Source organism: Schistosoma haematobium, chromosome 7 (genome assembly GCF_000699445.3).
Source record: "Schistosoma haematobium chromosome 7, whole genome shotgun sequence".
NCBI classification, from domain to species: Eukaryota; Metazoa; Platyhelminthes; class Trematoda; order Strigeidida; family Schistosomatidae; genus Schistosoma; species Schistosoma haematobium.
In genome coordinates, this window is record NC_067202.1 from 1,770,747 (window position 1) to 1,796,163 (window position 25,417).

Below are 25,417 nucleotides of genomic sequence, written 5' to 3' on the forward strand. Positions count from 1 at the left end.
GTAAATGAATCTTAAAGTTTCTGTTTTCATCTCGTACCTTTTCTCTACGATTCAGTTGTAGGAGTTGTCTGAAGATAAAGGATTAACTAGGAAGTCAGTATCATTTGACGTTATACCAAATATGCATCTAGTAGCCAGTCATATACATTTATCCAACATTAGATCTTTTGAGTTCAGAAATACTTATCAAATGAAGTGATAGAAACGATTTTTAGCTCAGTCAAATGGTTAAGATGATATCCTTTTACCATGAGATAGATGATTTTGATTTCAGAGCTGTGATTGTCATTCTGAACAATAGTATCAACGTTGGTTTCATGTATAAGTGAGATTCTTGTTTATTCCATAAGCCTTAAATTGTTTATTCAGTTGACCTTGTTTATGGCGGATTGTCTTCGTAGGTTTAATTGTCTTTGATCGATTCATGAATTCAATGAAATTCATTCATTTTCTTCATCTATTCTTGTATTCAAGTTATCTTAGTCGGTTGACCATTGACCTTTTGGCTTAAATTAATCTTTCGTTAAACTATAAAAATTCTATAATCTCTACAAACCCCAATATACTAGTAATAATAATCATCTGCTCTAAAGTGATTAATCTCAAGGTGCAATCCCAGAAGTTCTAGTTAAAGGCAGTAACCATTAGAGTATGAATGTTATTCACTGCAGGTAACGGAAGACGGCCACACAATATAGTGAATTGATTGAAGTCAGACACGTTCACAATTGGATCTCCCCAGCATATATGCGCGATATTAGAGATCGTGGGTTCGATTCTCTTTAGTGGTGGTGGTGGTGGTGTTATGGGTCCTCACTACTGAGGAGTACTATGCTAGCACGAAACAGTTATTCAGTCCATCCTGGTAGTCTAGTATAGATCAGTTCATGATTTAACTATGAAAGTGTTTTAAATGTTATCTAAGATATGACGCAATTAGTTGAGTAATATACAATTGTGATTACATCTCAGTCCTACAGGAAGTCGATCACGGCTCGGATAGCTCAGTGGTAACTTGTCTGACTGTGAAGCTAGGTAACACGAGATCGAGTCCGTCAGGCAGCACCAGTTCCCTTAAGATTACAGGTACACCTTGCTGACGAGTGCCAAGTAGCATGAAACCTGAGTCCAGGGTTTCCTGTCGACTACCTTTAACCACCATCTAATCACAATATATAGTGCATACAGTGTCGAGTCACCTAGACTGGTAGTCACATTGCAACATGATCGATAGCATTCGATCTGCACTAAGAAGGACTTGACACACATCACATTCATCACTACCCAATGATCAATTAATCGTGATAATAAAATAAAGTAAATTAGTCACGTTTCAACTATATTCAAATCTTCTTTTCTTACATTACTTCTCACTTCTTATCTTTATTTTTAATAGCAAACTGAATTTGGTTATCTATTGGATAGGTAAGTATTGTTTACTTTCGAATTACAACGTTATTTTATAATAAATCTCCATTCACCTTATTAGTTTCCTGTTAACTGAAGACGATTTTGTAGAGATTAGCTTCATTTATCAGTTGTATTCGTCATGAATTAATGAATCCGTAAATTAGAACAATCATCATAATGATTATTCAACTAATTTATAACATTAGCTAACTATTGATAGAATTCAAGATGTTTCTGATGTTGTAGTGAGACACTATGACTATTGAATTCCAAACATTTGGTATTGTTTGCTTGTTTCTTCTTATTGTTATTTAGGACTGTAATTTATCAGTCTCTTATTGGCATGTGTGCATCCTGTACGGACTGCCTCGATATTGCCTTAAGTTACAAACATTCTAAACAGAGATAGATGGTGATTAGCAGTGAAATCCAGGATGCGTGTTTCGTTCTATTTCTGACTCGTCAGCTGGATGTACCTGCATCCGAGATGATGTTCACTCCGGAACTCGAACATCAATAGGAAGACTTAGACAATCAGTACAAAAATGAATTGAAACTTCATCCCATTGCAAAATCTAGTGGCTATCAAGACTAGAATTCAGTGCTGTTCGCTTTAAACACCATCGCGTGCGATACTGGGTTCAAGTCCCAGAGTAAACATGAACTCTGAGATGCCGCTATCCGTCTTTGCTTATGACTTCCAAACGGTTATGTACATACTGTAATTTCTTAACTACGTTGTTCTGAGGTAAGACATTGCATAGGTTTTGATTTATGAATGAATTGAATGCAACAGACAATTTATCTACCTTCCATCTTAGATGATGTTTGAAGGTAGTCAACAGGAAACCCTGTACTCGGGTTTCGTGCTGCTTGGCACTCGTCAGCATGGTTTACCTGTAATCTTGAGGGAACTGGTGCTCCCTAACGGATTCGATCCCGTGTCACTCAGATTCACAGTCGAAGTTTCTTGTTGACTACCTCCAATCACCAACTAATCTCAATATAGTGTACGCAATGTCGAGTCACCTCGACTAGTGGCCACATTGCAACATGGTCGATAGTATTCAATCTGCACTAAATGAGGACTTGACACACATCACATTGATCACCACCCAGCGATCAGTCAATTGTGACCTTCCATCTTCAACTTCTGGTTAACCTTTGGGTTAGATAGAGTTCCATGGTTAATAATTAATAAGGTCTTAATTGTTGTTAATTTATTGAAATGTCAATTAGTAATTAGATCATTACTGATCATTCAGGCAATATAACTGAACTCATCCAAACACAGAGAGCAGGATAGAGAGAGTCAGATATATATATATATATATATAAGGATAATTTAAATTAATACTAAGACATATTACATCATCATATCGTTGTTGTTTTTTTATTTGTATATTTTAGACAAGCGAAAAAATCAAATGCTGAAATCTCAGAATTACGTGGTATCATCAAGATTAAAGAAGAAGCTATTCATCTGTTAGAAGTAAGTAGCTCGTATCAATCAATTTTCCAATTGATTGATCATTGAATAGTTCTGGTGATTGTGATGTTTGTTTAGTGTTTTTAGTGATGAATGAATGATGTCAATCAATTTGTAAATAGGTTAAGTGTAATCGACGAGATTCTTCACTGGAACTAAGTTTCGTACTATTTAGTGTGCATCAATAAGATATAAATATAAGTCCTGTATCAGATAAGTCTAAGCTCAAATAGCTCAATTGTCTTGGAGTGTGAAGTATAGTAAAGCTTGCTCAGAGTTCACAGAAAACGCCGAGTTATTTATGATTGATGACACATCATGGTGACGAATGGTAATAAGCCAAAAACCTTGTGTATGTAGAACATTTTCGTCTTCATGGATGGAGTTATAACAGCAGTTCCCCTGAGTCAGTCAATCAATCAGCTACAACGTAGGACCAGGCACATAAATGCATCGGTCCAAGTTGCCATACCTCGTTAGCACAACAAGATGGACACCGGATTCATAGAAGTAGTTAATTCAGAGGTGGTTATATATAAAAGAAAGATTACATATCAGGATATAGTACAGGAAGAAATAATTAGTTGGTAGAAAAAAAGTTATGAAGCGATTTTAATCTCTTAGTTTAAGGGAAGACAGAGAGTGTATACACCAACGCCATTGTGATCGATTCTGAGCCATGTCACACACAGTCTCCAACCATTGGTTACGATAGTCACATGGACCACAATCAAGTAGTCTGCATCTACCAACATGGCTCAGACTAGAAGTTAGTGACTTCAAGCACTGATGCCACGTTTTGGTTTGGCCACCCCTAACTGTCTTCCAACCATCCCGAACACCGGTTAGCATTGCACGTCGTGGTAATCGGTGTTCAGGCATTGATGACACGTGGCCCAACCATCTCAGTCGATGAAGATTCACAACCCCATCAACTGATTTACCATCATCCTCTAATACCCTGCGTCTAACCTCACTATTACTTACCCAATGATCCCAGCAGATGCGAGCAATATTTCTAAGGCATCCCCTGAAGTTAGTCTTTGTTGTCCAACCTGCATCTCATGTGTCTCACTGATTCCAAGAACGTCCAGGTTGTACGAGCATTCCATGTACCTAAATTAATGGTTGCTCTGGTTGTCAGAAAGGGCTCCAGCCTCGGCCGTCTAGTGTTTCCAGGTTTTCCATGATGGTCTAACTTTAATCGACTTATGATCTGAACCAATGAATTATGATTTACTTGATATTATGAACTAAAAAAATTGATTACAGTTAACCATTTGATATGACTTTTAGATTGTTATTACTGGGCAGGGAAGCTATTTGATGGTGTTAACAGATTGCTTGAAAATATTCATAATACTTTATATCTCAGTATTTTTTTAAACTATAATATACACTTGATTGATAATAATAAGTAGTCCTGAGAGATTGAAATAAGGAAAAATACAGTTATCCGATCGAATGGATACAAAACTTCCTTACAGCTTACTGTTGCCTGCTACCCCATTGTAGAGTATAGGACGCGGAGCAGGAGTCATCAATTAACTCTGTCCGGAGCTTTTCTTTCCAGTTGTTTTGATATCTGCTTTCAACTCCCAATCCCATGTATACTTTGGTCTGCCTTTTTTTCTTCTACCGTTATGATTTCAGATTAGGGTTTGCCTCGTGGTGAAGTTGGATGATTTCTATGATGTGTGTTCTATCTACCTTTAGCGTCTTTTTCTATATTTCCTCTTCAGTTAGAAGCTTGTTTGTTATTCTATTTGTAAATTCAACTTTGATAGAAGGATTTTAAGCTTAGTTCTGATAGTATAGATCTAATACTTTATCAAGGAAATGTTTACTGAGATCTCATTCTGTCCACATTATTTTAGTTTGTAGTGTCGGTTATTATGTTAAGTCCATATATCTTATTATTCTAGCTGTCGGACAGCCAATTCTATTCATTCTACTTGAGTCACATTCTGACCTTGTTGTTTATTCGCCTATCAATCTTGATTGTTTACATATGAGCGCGTTGGTGTGTGTACATTTCTTATCCCATTACTCATCACATATCTGTAAAGTACTTTTGTGTAACTATAAATATTGATTAACGTTTGGTTAAACGGGAGTTGGCTTACCCGCCATCTCAATTGCTCGTCGTTTCTCTTCTCTCTATTCCATTCACTTTATATACAAAATATATGTATTCAAAAGTCCATTCTCGTTATTTGACTTATCTGAATCCGTTATTGACTAACGTGATTTAAGTCGATAATTGTATATGAGGATCAGCGACATATATATTTCAACAACAATCATCATTACGATCATCAGATCCACGGGTCACTAAAGTGGAAAGCGTTTTCGACAACATCGTTCGATCTAAATGACGATTAATTAACGGGCCTCCACAAGTTATTCATGTATTTACTAGTGAACTAGCTTTGAGAGAAGCTTTTCACAGCGTGAGTAAGAAACCATAATTGTTTGATTTCAAATGTGTCAAGCAAGAACAAGGTGTCTACCGACAACAAAAGATGATTGCATAATATCATCAATTCATTGAAATTGAACATGTTAATCACTGGATACCATTTCCATTATTTGGAGGTTAAGAATCCATCTGAGAGAATGAAAATCTACTGTATTCTTCTATCTGTACTTGATACAACATACTTAATAAATTAGTAAGTATTAGTAATCTCTGGTTATTGATACTCAGAACTGGGAATGACTAGTCTTTATGATACTATATTTACTTCTTGAACAGACTTGACTTTATTTAAGTCTCAGTGTGGTAAACTTCAGGTAAATTGAAGGTGATGATGAGTTCCAGGTAGGACGAAACATGCATTCTAGATTCCACCACTATCCATATATCATCAAATATGTTTGTTTATTGTTGTTGTAAGCAGTCAAAGCATCATCCTAATTTCTCTTCTATTCTATTTGTCTTGTAAAATTTTCTTTATATCAAGGAGGAGAATTCACGTTTAAGTGATTCATTGAAAACATTTTTATACAATATGAATAAACCAGGAAGTTTAGATAAAACTACCATGTCCACCAATAATTATTCCATTAAATCTCATGAATATCAAGATTTATTAGACAATAATAATAAACAAAGACTTTCAAATAATCCTATGAATACTTCACGCCCTCATCCTCCTCATCATCAAGGACAACAACAACAAGCTGAACATCAGCATGATTATACGCCTCGACATCATCATCATTCACCTCAATCTCGTCAACGTGATCATCACCATAGTAACTATAATCCATCAAAACATACATTCAATCAAACATACAGTCATTTAAATTCTTCAAATACTTCTACCCCAATTAATACACCAATGATAATATCACCATCACATTTATCTATGATCAAACCAGATAACTATGATCGAACAATATCACCCCGTTCAATAAGTCCATATAAATTAGATCATTCTAAAAGTCAATTAATATCACCATCATCATTATCATTATCACCAACAAATTCAGATAGAATAAAAAATATTAAACGTCAATTATCACCAACTGGTAAACGTTTCCCATATTATCAACCATATATTCATTCATTAATGCATTCAAATGAATTAAATAAAGTTGATAAACATAAATGTTTCAATGAATCAGTAAGTTTATTCATTGTATTATTAATGACTTGTTCTCATTTTATTGATTAGAATAAGCAATGATCTTAATAAGTACTGAATTTCATAATGGTATATATCTATGATCTTGATCGGGTATTGAGTTTTTAATACCTTCAAATCTCTTGAAGATAACTTGTGGGGCTCTTGAATTTTGTCGTTATTTAGATCAAATGTTGTTGTCGAAAGGGCTCTCCACTTTATTGGCCCGTGGATCTGACTCCATTTAGATCGTATGAATGTTTGTTATCGCCTATTCTCGTATATATAATCATCGACTTTAATCGCATTCGTCAAAAACAGAATTAAATAAGTCGAATAACGAGAATGGACTTGTGAATTCATATATTTTGTATATAAAGCGAATGGAATAGAGAGAAGAGAAACGACGCAGAGTGAACATGTCTGGTAAGCCAGAATAAGGTGTATTGGCTTAACATAATAACCGACACTACAAGCTTAAACTATAAACCGTTAGTTTGAAATCTTTGCTGAGCCTATGAATATGCGCCTCTGAAGAGCATCATTCAATTCACACACATACGCAATTATAAATATATATGCTGCCAGAGATTTTCAGAATAATCAGACTTTATCTAGATTCTTTACAATACGAATATTACAGCCCAATCCTGTAGCGTAGAATCTTAATAGGTCAGAAGAATCTCATATTATAATACAATGTATGTTTAGTATTTTCTGATCTTCACAGATTGTCTAACTTAGATCAATCCATTATGTAAACCATGGAATTTACTAGTTAATTAACTGTCACTTATTTTTCCACGAACTGTTTTTTTGATTAGAACAAGTTAAACTGAATTCATTCAAACTGGAGTAAGAGGTGTCGTTTATATTTCCAAATGATACATAATCAATAATGATCAGTGATCTAATAAATCAATACTGTATAATGAATAATGTTTTAAGAACAAAGAAAGACGCAACCCTTCTTTGTATTTTTTCATTGATGTTGAGGATTAAAATTATGTTGCGTTGTGTAATATTCAATTCTAATATTCTTATATTATTATTATTTTATTACTTTAACACATAGATATTGGTACAAGGAAGCACCAAATACATATGCGCACACAAATCTCATTCGATATGTGTGAGGGCTGTGATACTGTCCGGGTGCCCAGATCGAAGCAGGTGGTTTTCTTAGGGGGCCACTCCCCGAGCCTTCGACCTGAAGGTCTGATCCACAAGGTAGTGGAGCATCGTAAGGAGATGCAGTCCCGTGGAAGCCGGTGACCAACAATTGGTTCATACACCATTTGTTCCTGCAGGATACTGGAGCCCATGTGCACCATTGATTCGGTTTGGAATCCGGTTAAAGCGCCGGATATTCGCTTTTCGTCCTTTCATCTTCGTAAACAACACCCGTTCTGCGAGAAGGCAATGAGTAGGACTTCCCTGGCAGAGGCTTTATACGCTTGGCCAATGTGAGAGTATTTCGAGAGGGAGAGCGAACTCTCCGCACTCTCGGCCGTACCAGGGCATTTGGGGGCTTTCTTATATAAGCTTCCTTTACATGAAAATATCTGGTTACATGAGTGAGAAGACCAACATAAAAATGGAGAAATAGGTTTGCATTCACATTAATGTATATGTGTATATTTGTTAGTCGTCTAGAAATTTAAGCTACATTTTTTCTATCAGTGGCATAAGTATCGTTCCTTAGAAAGGAAGACCATATCTTGGTCAATCATATGAGCGTAACATTTAACTAATCTCTAATTGCTTAACCATATCAAAATGATCAGTCTTTTTTGGAATATGATCATACTGGAAAAATTACCTTGATAAAGTTAGGTAGTAACCATTAATGATAGACAGGACATACGTTTTGTCCTATTTGGTATTCTTCAGTCTAACGTATGTAAATTGTATTTTAATTATCAGTATAGGGTTGTGGAGATTATTAAGTTTTTGATTGAGATCATGAACCGATTGATGTTAGACCACCATTGAAAACCTGAAGGCATTGGATAGCTGTTTCATCCTAGTATAGGACTCATCAAGCAGTCCACATCCACAACCCTACTCGCGGGATTCGAATCCAGGGCCTTCTGTCTCGCGTGCGAGTGCTTAACCTCTAGACCACTGAGCCGGCATCTAAATGGTGTTGATGTCAACTAATCCACGGAATTTGCGCGACCATCTTCCATTATACTAAGGCAGATACCTGCCTTTACTCGAAACAGATTAGCTCCACTGGTCACAGCTCACTAGAAATCGTGAATGCGCACTGCTGAGGAGTCCTACGATAGGGTGAAATGGCCATACAGTGCTTCCAGATTTTCCGTGGTGGTCAAGCCTGAACAGACGCATGATCTTAACCATAGAAACTACTATAATATTCACAAAACCCATCTGATATTAATCATATATGGCGATTTGGGTTAGCACATATATGTATGCTTATTCAAAGATTCAATGAATAAGTGAGCATAGTAACAAAATAATAGAAATAAAATGTAATATTCTTATTGAAAACTTAAAATAATGACTGTCGAAAGAATGTCATAAGTCAATCAGTCAACTACAATGTCGAACCAAGCAGACATAAATGCATCGGTCCAAGTTGCCATACCTCATTAACACGAACAAGATGAACACAAAATTCATAGAAGTAGTTACTTCAATTGTAGTAATATATAAAAGGAAGATTGCATATAAGGATATAGTACAGGAAGAAAGAATTGGTTCGTAGAAAGAAAGATATGAAGCGATTTTAATCTCATAGTTTAAGGAAAGACAGAGATTGTATACACCTACGCCATTGTGATCAATTCTGGGCCATGTCACTAAGAGAGACGTATCGGCTGTCCACTGCTTCCAGGTTCTCCATGGTGGTCTAGCCTCAATTGACTCATGATCTCAACTGTTGAAAATAATGATAATGATAATAATTCATGGTTATTCTATAATAAGTCTTCTTCTTGAACCCATATTACTAACTTACTAGCTTCTCCCTATAACTTCAGATTACTTAACGCTTAAAGTGGAACGGTAGAAAACAAAGGTGTAAGATATAGGTAAATGTTTAACTAAAAGCTTAGTTCATCTACAATAACACAAAATTATCTTCTATGTGTGGTATGACTTGAAACTTGGGTCGATCTTTACCCCGTGCCAATTGTTGCGTCCTTGACTGAAAAGGTTAGAGAGCAGTGTATTATAGATCGAATCAGTGACACGGAAAACACGTAATGAACGGCCTAGAGTTCTGACTGGTCCCGCTTCCCTGTCTAGCCCAGCCAGTTGCGTCCAGAACACAAGTCACAACCTCTGAGATATGAATCGTTATATTTCAGACATACTCTGTTTATATACCAACCAAACAGACCACATCGTACCATAAAAATAGAAAACAACATCTGTACAATATTTAACAAGTGAAATAAATAATGGCCAATAGGGAATGTCCATTTAACGTCCAAGGACATCATTAGACGTAACATCATAATGATTGGTATACTCCTCAGCATCCCTAACAATGTGTATTTGGTAATCATTTTGGGATTTGAAAATATAGTCAATAATCGTTCAGAATTTGACATATAATCTATCACTACTACAAAAGTCTTCAAGGTATAGGCATATCAAGTGAAACATTGACAGCTTATTTTATAATATTGCAAAGATCTTATTGTTATGACTTGATATCCGGCTTTTTTTATCAAGGGATTTATCCACCAATCAAAATACGACTTATACAATCTTAGCACTGTGCCAAACCAGTGACGTTCGACCGATATGGGCAGTCTAGCGTCCTTATTTGGTCCTATGTCCGCCTAACCCATCCACCTGAGTTCAGAACACCAAACACCAGCTTCCAATATGCCAATCGAATCGAATCATTTATTTCAGACATCATACTGGGTTTATACATCAATCGAACAGACCGCAACGTACCATAAAATAGGAAATAACATTTGTAAACAATAAAGCCAAAAAGTGTCTGTGAACATGGGAGGCAGCAGTCAATAAACTGAGCATAGCTTAAGAACCGTAAATCGTACAATAATAAATTATAGGTCAAAATGAAGCTTATAATAAGAGGAATACAAATATACATAATCTAGTTACTGAATAGTTATACTATAAGAATATATAGATAATATTAGTCCATTAAGAAGTCTCAGAAGTTACTCGTCATGTATCCTTCAGTAGGATGTAACACTTATAATGTAAATAACATAGCATATCCAAATTCCGTATTCATGCTTCATTCAATTACAATTACAGTTCATTCATTCTAATGATTATAAACTGTTAATATTTGAAATTAACAGTATTTGGTCCAAATCTCAGAGTATACATCATCTATGAAATGAAGTTATATCCAACTGACGAGTCTTAACTAAGACGAAACACACATTCTTGATCTTTATTTATAATGAATCCTTTTAAATTATATTTTATGTTTTTTCTTGTTTTAGAAAACTTTATCACATGGTCTAACAACAGCACAAGCTCAACTAATCAAAAGTCCAACTCAACGATTATTAATGCAAGTAAGTTGAAGCAAACAACAACAACAAGGAGGGTATAGATAGTTGACATTAGTAAGATAACGATTAAAACTTAGATAGAATTGAATAGTCGTTTTGTTCTCAAATGTAACTCTTTAGGTAGTGATTAGTTATAACTGAATTAATGATTGAACAATGAAATTCAAATAAGAAGTCATAATTACTAAGATCTTAATCATGTTAGATATGAGATAAATATCACTAAAGGAAATAGATGATGATGGAGAATGTTGGTGAGCGGCCTATACTCCTTCATGAGGAGTAACAGGCATAAATAAGTAAGTAAGTATATCAATGAATTATAGATCAATCAACTCAATATTTAATGATAACCACGAGATTTGTACATCCTGTGAAGATAAATGAAATAAAAGAAACAAATTTTAATCAACCTTAAATTCTATCACTTACTTACTTAACAAGACAACTATTTCGTTGTAGTTGAGAATTTCATCTGTATGGGTCGATTTCCTATACACTTGAGTTTCCAGTTTTCTTGTGTCGGTTCTAGTGATTAATATATCCAAGAATGATAGTTTGTTGTTTGAATTTTGTTCCATTGTGAACTTGATGTCATCGAAGATGTTATTGATCAGCTTGTAAGTGTTTTCCAGCTCATTCTTTTTAATGATGACGAATGTGTCGTCTACATAGCGAATCCATATTTTTGGCTTGATCACTGGTAATATCGTGGCTTCTAGTCTTTGCATCACTGCTTCTGCGATCAGTCCTAATATTGGTGATCCCATTGGTATCCCTTTCGTTTGTTCGTAGATTTTGTTGTTGAATTAAAAATATGTTGTTAGGCATAAGTCGATCAGTTCTAGTAGACTTTGAATTTGAAGCTTCGTGTACTTAGTGAGATATGTGTCATTGATGAGGAGCTGGGATATGGTTTCTTTTGCTAACCTTGATTCAATTGAGGTGAATAACGCTGTTACATCGGAGGATACCAACACGTCATACAACTATTTCGTCCTATGGTTAAGGTTCTTTAGCTATGTACATATACATATTCACAAAGAACCGGATTCAGAATATTCTTATGCAGTTGGCGATCTTTTAAACTTTGTATGGATGAATTAACATCCAAGGTACGACATTCCTAACTTTATTCAATTTTGAATATTCTAAGACTAATATTGATTCTCATTATCAATATTTGTCTTACATAACTGACATGCTAGAGTTTCGTGACAGAAATCTTATCATGATCCTTGTTGAAGTTAGGCATACTGATCGTTGTTATGTTCAACAATAGTACAAAAGAGATGTCCAATGCTCCCTAATTTTTTATTGGTTATCTGGGTTAAGTGAGTTGGTATGTGATATAAACTATAAATATCTAATAATCTTCAAAGACCCACTATTCAATTGATTATGAATTTGCTTAATTTTGCTGAACGATGTAATTAGTCCTACAAGTATAATTGAATTGATAAATGAATATAGATATGATGAGTTTAGATAGGATGTTTTTATTTCTGAATATGGAGGATCCACCTAGGGCAGTTGGAAAACCCTGATTCCAAACCAGTTGTGCACATAGGCTTCAAGTCAAAGGCTCGGGATATGTCCCCCCTAAGAAAACCACCTCTTTCGGTTTGAACATCGGGCAGTATCTCAGCTATCGTTTTACCAATGTTAGCGTTTAAATAAATAAAATAAATTTTTGATTATAATAATCTTATGATTATGTAACAACATGTTGAATGAGTGTACAATCAACAATTTTAGGATAAAGTGTCTCTTAACGACAATGATGGAAAGGGTTAAGGATAGTAGATAATCAGCGAAATCTATATGCTTAACTTGGAACGATTCTAATCCATATTATCTAACATGTCTAACAATTGGTTGTGGTTATCAGGTGAACCCTAATCAGTTCAATAGTTAGTGAGTTTATAAACTGATAGTATGCCTCTGATTGGTCACCCCTCTAGCTCAACTCCAATTTATTACTATATCAGGAAATATCACATGTTGAGTAAGACGGTAATCATACATAAGTAATACATATCCCAGTCACCACATTCTCTAAATAAGTAGTCCTTCATCAACTGATTTATTTTGTCGTTGAATTGTCCAAATATATCCGATCACTACTTTGAAGATATCTATAACCAATTACTAGTAACATGACCTATTAAACTACCTCAAAGAGTGAGATTATAACAATAAATTATCCTTTTAAGATGAATGTAATAAGCATAGCAACAAGAAGATTTCTTCGTTTGTTCATATATCCAAGTCATAAAATGGATAATTTTGATCATTTGTAATGTTCAATAAGTTTTCTTTGTTGATACCATGGTTACATTTAATTAGATCTCCATGTTAACTAACTGTATACAATTCAGAAGGAAACTTTAATTCACTAAACTTTCGTAGTTGTTGTCATTTATGAATCTTTACTTCTTTTGATCAGTGATATTACTAATAGACTATTTCAATATATGTAACTAACTTAGAATCTTGAAAGAGAACATTCATAAGTGTGAATCTTATATATAAAACTTTTTAACGGATTACATTCTAACATTTAACAAAATATAATTCATAGTCTATTCAACTATTTCTTTTCTTCTTCCTCCCGCTCCCACTCTCTGTCTCTCTGTGAATGTCTCTATTTAGAGTCTCCCATCAACTGATTATTGATTGAATAATCAACAATACTAACTGTTATGTTTACAGTCTGAAAAAGGTTAGTAGAATATATTAATTGAATTGATTTATGATTGATAATCAATATCATCATTATTGCGTAACATCACCACAGTAACAAACTATTTCATTTGTTGCTGTCTTTTGCTCATATGTTTTTGTTGTTGTTGTTTTTGTTATTGACAATAACTTCCTATTTGTATGTATATCACTAATTATGTCATCCTGAACGATTATGAACTGTTTGTCATTTGATTCTGTGATTTTGCATCATTCAAATGGATAACCATTTTATTTTACATTCACAACATACTACTATTCATCAATCAATCAATCAATGATCATTTATACTACTTATATTGATTATTATTAGTAGTAGTGAAAATCTTATTAAAAAAGTATATATATATATAATCCTGATCATGAATTAGATATTCTCTTTTCTTCTCTCTTATACATTTCATTATTACTTTCATGATTGTTCTAAGAGAATAATGAACAAAAGGATCCATTCATTGATTCATTCATCTGTGATCAATATCAATCAAACAAGGAATTGATTTATTGATTTTCTTTCTTTTTTTGTTTTTTTTCTTTCTTTTTTTGAAATAAAAAGGAAATCAGTAGGAAACTAATTTTTTTTAAAAATTATTTCTTTATTTATTTCAATTTGATTATTTCTATAACTAACCATTCAATGACTCTTGTTACAATGCTCCTGTTATAGAATACAAATAAGAATGAGAGCCTAGGAAGTATCATTCCACTTCTCCCTCTCTCTCTATATATACTACTAATATTGTAGTGAGTAGTATCTGCAGTATGTTTTTTATACACACACATTTGGAACTTCGTAAAAACATTAGGCAAACTTTCGAACACAAACACACATATACTCCTTCTTTTACATCTGTGTGTGTGTCATTTCCATTTTTCGTCTCTGTTGGGCTCATCAGTTCCATCGAACAAAATGATTTCCAAATTACTATTATTATGATTTGTCTTTATATTAAAAAAATCCCAATTTCAATTTATGGTTATATTGAATGGAACTATTAAGCCAGTTATAATTGAATTCATTGAGAATGGCTTATCAACAATTGATGCCTATTTTTATTCTCAATAAAAATCTTTATATTCTATCGAATTTTTTTTTAATTATTAAAATGACTATTACTATTTTGATTATTATTATTATTCTCTTTGTTGCTATGGTGACAAGTAATTTGACATCTTACTTTGTATATTTTTTTCAATTATTTTATAAAAAGAAAAAAGAAAAAAAACATTGATGACAATTTTTTTTTATTGAAATAAAACAAGAAATATATTTCTCACTTTTGTATTCGTATGAAAGAGATGATGAAGATGATGGTATATTCACTATTGATAGTCTGGAATACCTCCTGAATGAATGTTTAATGTTAGCATGGGATTCTTCATCAGTGTTGATTATTCATCACTATTTGGGTCTTAAGTGAGAATACTTATTCTCTAGAATGGATAAGCTGGAATTCATTAATGTTATTATTATCAATGTCTCATTTCAATCAATTCCTATTGGGAGGAAGAGGATATTCAGGAATTCGAGGTCTATATATTTGTAATCTAACTAAGATCAGTTGATGATGTTAAATGTGAAAACTATTTTCTATGTCTCAGTTGTTGACAAGTATCCTTATCGTTCGTCATTAGTATCTAATCGTTTTCTCATTAGATATTGTATATATATATATGTTAAGTGGTTGGAATGATTCTAAAGACAATCCTCATTGGATATAGATTTTGAGCTAATCAATACTCACCTCTACAAATGTTGTAACGTGTTGTGACTGCAGGTTTTGATAGCAGCGTTTTATCGATCGATTCAGTGACACGTAAACACGTAATGAACGACCTAGAGTCCCGATTGGTTCCGCTTCCCTACCTAACCCAGCCAGTTGAGTCCAGAACACAAGTCTCAGCCTCTGAGTTATGAATCGTTATATTTCAAACATACTCTATTTATATACCAAACAAACAAACCACATCGTACCATAAAATAGAAAACAACATTTACACAATATTTAACGAGTGAAATAAATATCGACCAATAAGGAGTGTGCATTTAAAGTCTAAGGTCACCGTTAGACTTAACATGATCATTATTGGTATATTCCTCTGCATCCCTAACAACAAAAAACTTACTTGTGATTGTCGGACTCGAACTTTTTCCAGTCCACTTTAACAGATTATGACGTTATTATTCAAATTAAATTTTGAGTGAGTAATTTGTGTCATATTTATTTACAATGGGTCATTTGAAGCTAGACCACCATGGAAAACCTGGAAGAACTAGACAGCTGTTTCGTCCTATCGTGTGACTCCTCAGCAGTGCGCACCCACGATTCCTCACCCCGCGAGATTCGAACCCGGGACCTGTCGGTCTCACACGCGAACACTGAACCACTAGATCACTGAGCGGGCATGCAACGGATATACCTCTTGAAGACAGTCACTAGTGAGCATATGTTGATTAGTATCAGAAGAGGTTTTTGTGAATAATATAGTAATTTCAATGGTTAAGATCATGAGTTTTATTTATCCCTTAGTTACCATCAAATTCTATTGATCAATTTGCAATCAGTATTCTCATTAGTCTTGTCATAACGACTTGTCATTCGATACATGATATTGATTTGTTAGATAGTTAAAGATATTGACTGGAACCAGTGAATCAATAAACAGAATGAACATAGAACAAGTGATAATTACAATTGTGAATCGAAGTGATTGATGGTTATGTTTGTTTGTTTGTTTGTTGAATCTGTTTAGCGCTTATTTAGTTTTATCGATCAATGTACGTTCTAATCTCATAATGAAAAATCATTCCTCTTTCAATTAATAGATCTCAAGTACGAAAAAAAAGATGAAACTTAGACTTTGATTCACGAAGTCATCTAGTATGAGGTGATACAGTTTAGCCCGAAGTCGTCAGTACAGATATATACTTAGATGAAGATATATGTAGTATCATCCTGATATATACAATAGAAAGGGGTTCAGTAGAGTATTAAATATAGTTAAATAGAATATTCCAAGTTGACAACAAGATTTAAAATCAATACTCTTGTCATTGTATCCATGTTGATTGATTTTAATCGAACTGCTTCAACAGTCATTTTATTTGGATGTTTGTGAAATACAATACTCCTCATAGAGGAGCATAGGTCGACCATAGGTCCAACCCTGGCCTGAGAAATCCTTCTTTCCAATTGCTTTTCATGCTTTTCATGTCTACTTCCGATTCCCAACGTAATGTGTTCTTTGGCCTTCCTCTTTTCCGCCTTCCTTCAGGATTCCAAGTCAGGGCTTGTCTCGTGGTGCAGTTTGGTCATTTCCATAATGTATGTCTTATCCATTTCCAACGTCTTATCCTAATTTCCTTTTCAGTTGGAACATGGTTTGTTCTCTCTCACAGTAGGCTGTTGCTAATGATATCCGGCCAATGGATGTTGAGTATCTTGCGTAGACAACTATTTATAAATACTTGAACCTTCTTGATGATGGTTGTGGTAGTTCTCCAAGTTTCAGCTTCGTACAATAGCATTGTCTTGACGTTCATATTATTATTGGTTCACAGACAGCTTTTGTGAGTTCCATATGTTCTTCAATTGAAAGAATGCTCTGCTAATCCTCGCCTTTACGTCTGCATGCGATCCTCCTTCCCAGGCATACATATTTTCTTATATTTTGGGTTGCTTCTTGTAAATCACTTGTTCATCCCACATGAATTCTAATTGATTGACAACTAGATAAAATCTAACAAGGTCATAATCGTCAGTATAGAACATTTTCATTACAATCAGAATGGGGTTTTAGAGATGATGACTTAGTTTTTGATTGAGATCATTAACCGATTGATGTTAGACCACCATTCAAAGTCTGGAAGAACTGGATGACCTTTTCGGCCTATTGTGGGACTCCTAATCAATGAGAATCTACGATTCATTACAAGACTGACTTTGACATTGGGTAATATTGATTCAGTTCCCTTATTATTGAAAATAGCGTTTGATACAAAGCATAAACTGAAATAAAACTTTAATCAAATGACGGTAACTTCAAATTATTGAACGTCACAGATTCTTTGTAGGTCAAACTAGAATCAAGGATACATTTCCACTTCTAATTTAAACTTCAAAATGAAGCTTAAAATCAATACTTATCACTGTGTACGTTAAAATATTATTCACTAGGTGATTCATTTGCATTAGTTACTATGTAACCAGAGATTAGGATCAATGATCATAAGCACCCAATATTATGACTACTGTAGTCAACAAACACTCAGGTGGGGAGAACCAATTCGTTGTTGAATACAAAATTACCAAGTTTTTCATTAAATGTGAAAACCATACATCAAATACTTCATTTGTAAATCCACCATTCATAGTTCCTTCATTGCTATTATAATAATACTCTCTGTTTACATTCCCGTTCTCTTCTATTCGATCTTCTCAACCTTCTACTGCCAGGCATTCTACTTCTGATTGATGCTGTATACTACGTATGTATGTCGTCATAAATAGCATACACCACACTACTACTAATACTACTGACAATAATAACGATCATAACAGAGTCTAACCAAGAACTATTTATAAGTAGTATCGATACATTGGATCAAGTAGCTTATATGTTTGTTAATCACGTTTCTAGTTGAACAAATTGTGTTTATGATGAATTCATACTCTAAACTTTGTTTTAGTATCTGATGTTATTGGCATACTCTTAATCGGTTGAAATCATGAGTCAATTGAAGCTAGACCACCATGGAAAACTTGTAAACACTGGAGTTAAACCAAGTCTGTTGTGAGATATCAACTCACTGCCGGGTCAGTGGTCTAGTTGGTTAAGCGCCTGGCGCGAGACGGATAGGTACTGGGCTCGAATCTCGCGGGGGCGTGGTCTTGGATGCGCACTGCTGAGGAGTCCCACACTAGGACGAAACGGCCGTCCAGTGCTTCCAGGTTTCCCATGGTGGCCTAGCTTCAACTGACTCACGATTTCAACCAGTAAAATTTCTAAAATCTCCACAAAACCCCTTCTGATACTCTTAATTGGTTGAAGATTACAAGTGACCTATAAAAAATCCACTCCCTCCCATTTCCTCCCCTCCCCAGTAACATTAAATCATGTTTATTTTCCTATCAATATTTTTATGCAAAATGTTAATCTGTTACGTAAAAACAACCTAGTCTGTCGGTTAGCTGGCTATTGATAACAGTTCAATTATGGAGACAGAGGAATCCCGTTAGTAATTCGTTCTCTTTAAGAATCATCGCCCGGCCAAATCCTATGACTAAATTTCATCTATCGATCAGTATTCGTTTCATTCATTTAACGGCGGAAAATTTCCTTGTCAAAACCTGAAAATCCTAACTCATTACAATTACTATTGATTGAATATACCTGTTATCTAATTCAATACAGATGTGTGTCCAGTTTTATCCTACTGGTTGAGTCAGCAGTCTATAAAAAAACCTATAACTTAATCATAACCAATGGGATCTTATTATTATTGAATTTCTATGAAATCATGAACCGATCAATGTTAGTCTTCAGCTGAAAACCTGGGAGTACTGGATGACCATTTCGTCGTACTAGTGAATAATCAAGTGTTGCACATTCACAGCCCCACACGTGGATCAAACACAGGATATGATGTTCTGTGTTTGAACTTCTATGCCACTTAGGTGGCATAGTTCCTGGCTCAATGGTCTTGAGCTTGAGTGTTCTTACACGGAACCATAAGCCCTGGGCTCAATCTATAGTTGTGTGGTCGTAGACGAGCTTTCCTTGAGAGTTCAATAGTATGACGAAACAACCTCCCAGTATTTCTAGGTTTTAAGTGGAAGTCTAACTCAGATCAGTTCATGATTTTAAAGAAAACAATATACTACTTATTAAAGTCAAATATCTCTATAAGCTGTTCACCAGCAAAAAAAAATAGAAGGAAGTTCGAACCGTTGAACTCAATGATTCGAATCCTAAACTCTTCAGCTAATTGTATGTAGCAGATAGGATAACTGATATCACCAGTTCTTCACTTTTTCAGTATTACAAGATTACATTTATATAACATAATTTATAACTACACCTGGAGTCCCTCTGGAGCTATTGTCTATCCCAAGCCCGGATAAACGAGGACGGTTAGGCATGAGGTTAGCAACCCTATCCCGTAGTAAACTAACCCGCTGAAGAAAGCGCTAACCAGAAAATAATAAGTCAAATAACATACTTTATAATATCAAATAATACATAGTTGAATTAGAATTAGAATTTTCTTGACATTGATAGCATCACCCTTCATCATGTAGCTATATTAACAGTTCTGTGGATTGATTACATATTGCTTGTATTAAATAGAAAGAGTAATTGATTGAACAAAATAGTTGAAAAGTACCTAAGTTAGGGAGAATAAGAAGAAAAAGAGAAAGGAAATCAGAATGGAATGATCGGATGAAAGATTTTTATTCATATGCATTTGCTTAATACATAGAATTTTTAATGGTCAGTCAGTCAGTCAGTCAGCTACAACGTAGGACCAGGCACATATGCTCATCGGTCCAAGTTGCCATACCCCATCAGCACAACAAGATTGTGTGTAAGGACATAGTAAAGGACAAAAGAATTAGTTCGTAGAAAGAAAGGAAGAGTGTATATACCTACGCCATTGTGATCGATTCTGAGTCATATCACACACAGTCTCCAACCATTGGTTACAATAATCACGTGGACCCCAACCAAGTAGTTCGCATCTACCAACATGGCTCATACCGGAAGTCAATAGCCTCAAGTACTGAGGCCACGTTTTGGTTTGGCCACCCCTAACATTCTTCCAACCATCCTCCAACACAAATCATCATTGAGCGCCTTGGTAATCCGTTCTCAGGTATACACAACACGTGGCCCAACTATCTCATTCGATGAAGATTTACAACCTCATCAACTGATTTACCGACATTCCCTAATACTCTGCGTCTAACCTCACTATTACTTACCCAGTGATCCCAGCAGATGCGAGCAATATTTACTTTTTAATGGCTATTATTCTGACTCTAATTAGGTTGGATCTGATTGCTATTGCAATATGCACGTCACCAATACTCATGACTTAACTCGCGTTAGTGAATAACGGAATTAAATAAATCAAATAAGAGAATGGATGCTTGAATACATATACTTTGTACACTCAATGATCTGGACAGACAATCAGAAGGACGAAGCGAAGAAATTGAAGAAAAAGGGGAACGAAGAGAAGAGAACGAAACGAAATGACGTGCGGTGAAGATGGTGTGAGCCAACTCCATTTCATCAAGCATTAATCAATAAAAATAAGTTACAGACATGTGATGAATAGAATGAAAAGTGCATATACCTAGGCTTATATGCATACAGTCAAAGTTGATAAGCGAATAATTGACAAGGTCAAAATATAACTCAAGAAGAATGAATAAACTGGTTTATCCGGAAACCGGAATAAGCTATGTGGTCTTGACACAGTAGACGACACTACAATTTACAACTTAACTATAAATTGAAAGCTGTTTGTTAGACACACTACAGATTATCTTATAACAAAGAATATAGTGATAATGTGAGATGGATATTAAATTGAGGAGAAAGATTGATATAGTTTGTAAACTGAAGTTATGTATCTTGAAATTTCTTCGGAAAGCTGTAACAGACAGAGATAGACAATATTTCATCAATGACATCAGCTCAGCATTGTTCAATACTTCAAGTTGATTGAAACGTATCCATGTTTACTAACTGATGTAAAATTTCCGGGTTTTAATTCCCCGTCAAACTGTATTTACATATTGCTGTGAATTATTGGGCTATGACATAACAAGTTCATTTCAAGCATTATTACCAAATATGATGGAAACACGTAGGTAACGTTATGAACATTCGTTGGTTGGATCAACCAGAACTCATTTCGCTTCGACAAGCGTTTTAAAAGTTAAATTCACTAGTCAATATAAGCTAGACCACCATTGAAAACATGGAAGCACTGGATAGTCGTCTTGTTCTGGCAGTATGAGACTCCTCAACAGTGCACATCCACGATCCTAAACACATAACTCGAACTGAGGGCCTTCTTCTTTGCACGCGACTGCTTAACTTCGACTCATGAATTCAACTACCAAAATCACTACAATCTCCAAAACCCCCCATTCTAATCAAAGTGCTTTAAAAGTAAGTGTAGTTGATAAGATACATATGAATAGCTGCCGCGAGAAATGACGGTTGATCTAATATTTATATATAAATGTAAACATGTAAATATATGAACTATTTCTCTATATTGATTAGAATACTAGAAATCAAGATTTTAATCCTAAACTGGTCACAATTGCCTGTCTACATCAATTATTGTGAGATAATGGAGAAGATTTGTAGCTCAGATGGATAATTTTGATGAAGTTTTGTTCTCTGAGATGGATGGTTTGGTCAAACCAATGGAAGATACAACGAAAACAAAGAAGTAAATAATGACAAGTTGAAGGTCAACAGGAACCAATCAACATCGAAGTCTACAACGCAAGCTGTGAACCAAATGTCTAGAGAAATTCGAACACTTCATTTCTATGTGAAATTTGTGCTGCTGATGATGTCGTTCAGCCGAATGATGGGAGCTCCACAACTAAACCATCCACTTCAGTGAACAAAACTCTATCAAAATTATTTATTGTCTCCAGTTAAAATCAATTCACTTGGTCTTTAGAAAGTAATAAATATCATATTGGATAACGTTTTCTGGACTTATGTCAAATTGTATTTTGTTTTATTGATCTGTATTTCATCTAAATACAATTGACAAGCACCATACAAACGTTTATTTTTCGCTTATCCATTTTAACTACTGAAAATTATTCAGTAGTTTCTAAAGTTAACAGTCCTCAAACATCAATGGGAAGATTCAAGTTAAACAATACCAAGTGAATTAACAGTAATTGTTTAGGATTTTAACTCACCACATTCAGTGTCATAGTCAGTGACTGACACTGCAACTGACTTATTCAGGCATCTAGTAACCTTCTCTGTAAGACTGAGATTTTTACACCTATTGATCAGTATCATGTTATCTTTCCATTAGTGATGTTGGAATATTCTATTTCGAGTTTAAATCTCACAGTATCAGTCAACATAACATCATATACTGTTATGAAATACCAAATAGTGATAATCAACCATCGATCATTGTTCATTGGACTAAGTCCACTTAGCATGTGTAGACTACCTTGTCGAATTACAACTAACTATTGTTACCTAATGGTTGTAGACATTGAACGAAACGATTCGGTCAGAATCGGTCTCATTGGGCTACTCTTAAATACTGAGTTTTAAAGTTTACCTATGAATTCATTCATTCTATTCAGATTACCTTTCTTACTATCACTCATTCTTTTACAATGGGGAGATACAGGCAAACAATACCAAGTGACTTTTGTTACTAGTTTTATGGTGTAAACTACTACTTATGTTGACAGACCGAAAGTTCTAGGTTCGAGCCCCTCTTGCAGAATTTTGGATTCATACTCTGCTGAGGTATTTCTTACTATCAGGACGAAAGGGTCATTCAGTACTTCGGAGTTTTCAATGGTGCTTTAGCTTAGGTAAATAAATAAATCATAATAATTCTTAATCATATTGATAGATTTACCTAAAATAAAATATACCTTCTTCAAATGATACCAATATAAAATATGATTGAAAAAATTTATGTATAAAGTGTATTATTCACAGATTGAATCTCTTCTTAATGATTAATTCATTGATTGGTTAGTTGTTGTCAAGGTTAACGTATATTTGTACTACCTAAAAAAAGAAAGAAACCAAGATTGATTTTATGTGTTAATCAGAGTATACTTTCATTGATTTGACTTTATATTCATCGATAATTATTAGGGAAAGAGTAATTACGATGTTAAGGGAAGAATTCAGATTAGTGACTGATAGGGTGGTGGATAAGGATACTGGTGGGGATAATCAAATGTAGTTCATCACAACATTACAGAATGTCAATCAATTGTATGAAATTTGATTGTTCTTTTATCATTTCCATATTAGTCATTCTCCATTCTCGTTCTTTTCAATTTGATCTTCTTCATCTTCTACCAACTTCACCTGTAGCTCTTCTAGAGTTACTGCCGGTCCCAAGCCCAGATAAAGGAAGTGGGTTGTGTATGGGGTCTGCGACACCATCCCGTAGAAAACTGACTTGCTAAAAAAACCCTAACCAGAAAAATAATTTAAACCACTTAAACTCTGCCCTGGGAGTTAGAAGATCTTCATTTAGAAGAACTATGACGCTTCATGATGAAAGCCGAATTCCTTCGGAAGCCACGAGGCCAATGCCCCCCCCCTTCATCTTCTACCGTCAGACATTTCACTTTCGGTTGATGATACTTACTACTTATATCTGTCGATATCAGTAGCACACACCACAATAAAACGGGTGGTTTAAAGTAGTTTTTTCACTCCTACGTATACTACTACAATAATACGTTGATATGATAATAAGACTAATCATGTTATATCAGGTTGAGGATTTACGACCCAGAAAACAGGACTAAAGTATAGACTAGAAAATACTTTATTCAATACAAGCGGTTACTCTTAGTGAGTCCACTATAGAAATCAATAACAGGAAAGGTAACTACATATTTAATAGCCCTTAGGTTTAGTACCTCTTTATCCACATTTTGCACTCATTACTAGACATCACTTTCATGGTATGCTCTCGTTGTTTTTAATGTACATAGAAAAAATTGTGGAATACTGTCACCAACTTAAATGATATTCGTTTTTCGTCCTCTCAATTTTGTAAACAACACGCGGGGTATTATTTGGCAGTGAATTCCAGACTTCCCTGGTAGTGGTTGTATGCATTTGGCCATGCTAGAGCATTTCGAGAGAGAGAGAGGGAGGGAGAGAACTGTCTCTCCCTACTCTCGGCCGTACCAGGGTTTTTTTTAAAGTCAGTTCATAATGAAAACTATGACAATAAATACACAATAACTTACATATTTATATCAATATCAATAGTGATAGATATAGTGATTTAAGCAATTGTATCTTTCTGTTTATTTTCTGAATTAGTTTGTTCCAATGTTTGAAATGTAACATTTTGTTTAGATTGTTCAGTTTCACGTATAATCCATTCATGATTTAAAGCTTCATTTGGTGTAATTCTTTCATCTGGATCCCATCTATTAGTAGAAGGAAAATAAAGTCCAAATGACAAATTATAGTTTGTTAATCATAGAACTAAATATCTGAATATACTTGTATTCAATTGTTGATATCAATAGTGCTACTCGAACTCGGCATCTTCCGATTGAACCGTCCATATGAATTATCCAGTGAACTTCTGAATAAGTATAAGCACCAAATTGTTCAATAGAGATTGAGTTGAGCAAGGAAAGTGAAAACTATTGGTTTAAAGTCTTAGCGTGAATATTTACACTGAAATACTGAAACATTGAGCTAACAACTCCCGAACCAGTTGAAATATACATCCTGAATTTTGTTACAAGCTACCATAACTTGTGTCTGAAGTCTATCAGTCAGTCAGCAACAATGTAGAACTTCATACCTACGTACAT

At 34.5% G+C, this 25,417-nt stretch overlaps 2 protein-coding genes across 2 annotated transcripts in view; one reads left to right on the top strand and one right to left on the bottom strand.

Moving 5' to 3' along the window:
* DIXDC1 (Dixin) overlaps nt 1–15,090 on the top strand; it is an 84,911-nt gene extending 69,821 nt beyond the window's left edge. The window contains exons 9-13 of the mRNA XM_012942195.2: nt 1,397–1,425; nt 2,821–2,902; nt 5,866–6,531; nt 11,001–11,075; nt 13,728–15,090. Coding sequence (XP_012797649.1) covers nt 1,397–1,425; nt 2,821–2,902; nt 5,866–6,531; nt 11,001–11,075; nt 13,728–13,751 — 876 coding nt within the window. The 3' untranslated portion in view covers nt 13,752–15,090. The remainder of the gene's footprint in view (nt 1–1,396; nt 1,426–2,820; nt 2,903–5,865; nt 6,532–11,000; nt 11,076–13,727) is intronic.
* Nucleotides 15,091–15,396: 306 nt separating this feature from the next.
* DYRK4 (Dual specificity tyrosine-phosphorylation-regulated kinase) overlaps nt 15,397–25,417 on the bottom strand; it is a 64,701-nt gene continuing 54,680 nt past the window's right edge. The window contains exons 12-14 of the mRNA XM_051217783.1: nt 24,836–25,021; nt 23,473–23,627; nt 15,397–21,480 (exon numbers count right to left, since the gene is read on the bottom strand). The gene's annotated coding sequence lies outside the window, so the exon portion shown is untranslated. The remainder of the gene's footprint in view (nt 21,481–23,472; nt 23,628–24,835; nt 25,022–25,417) is intronic.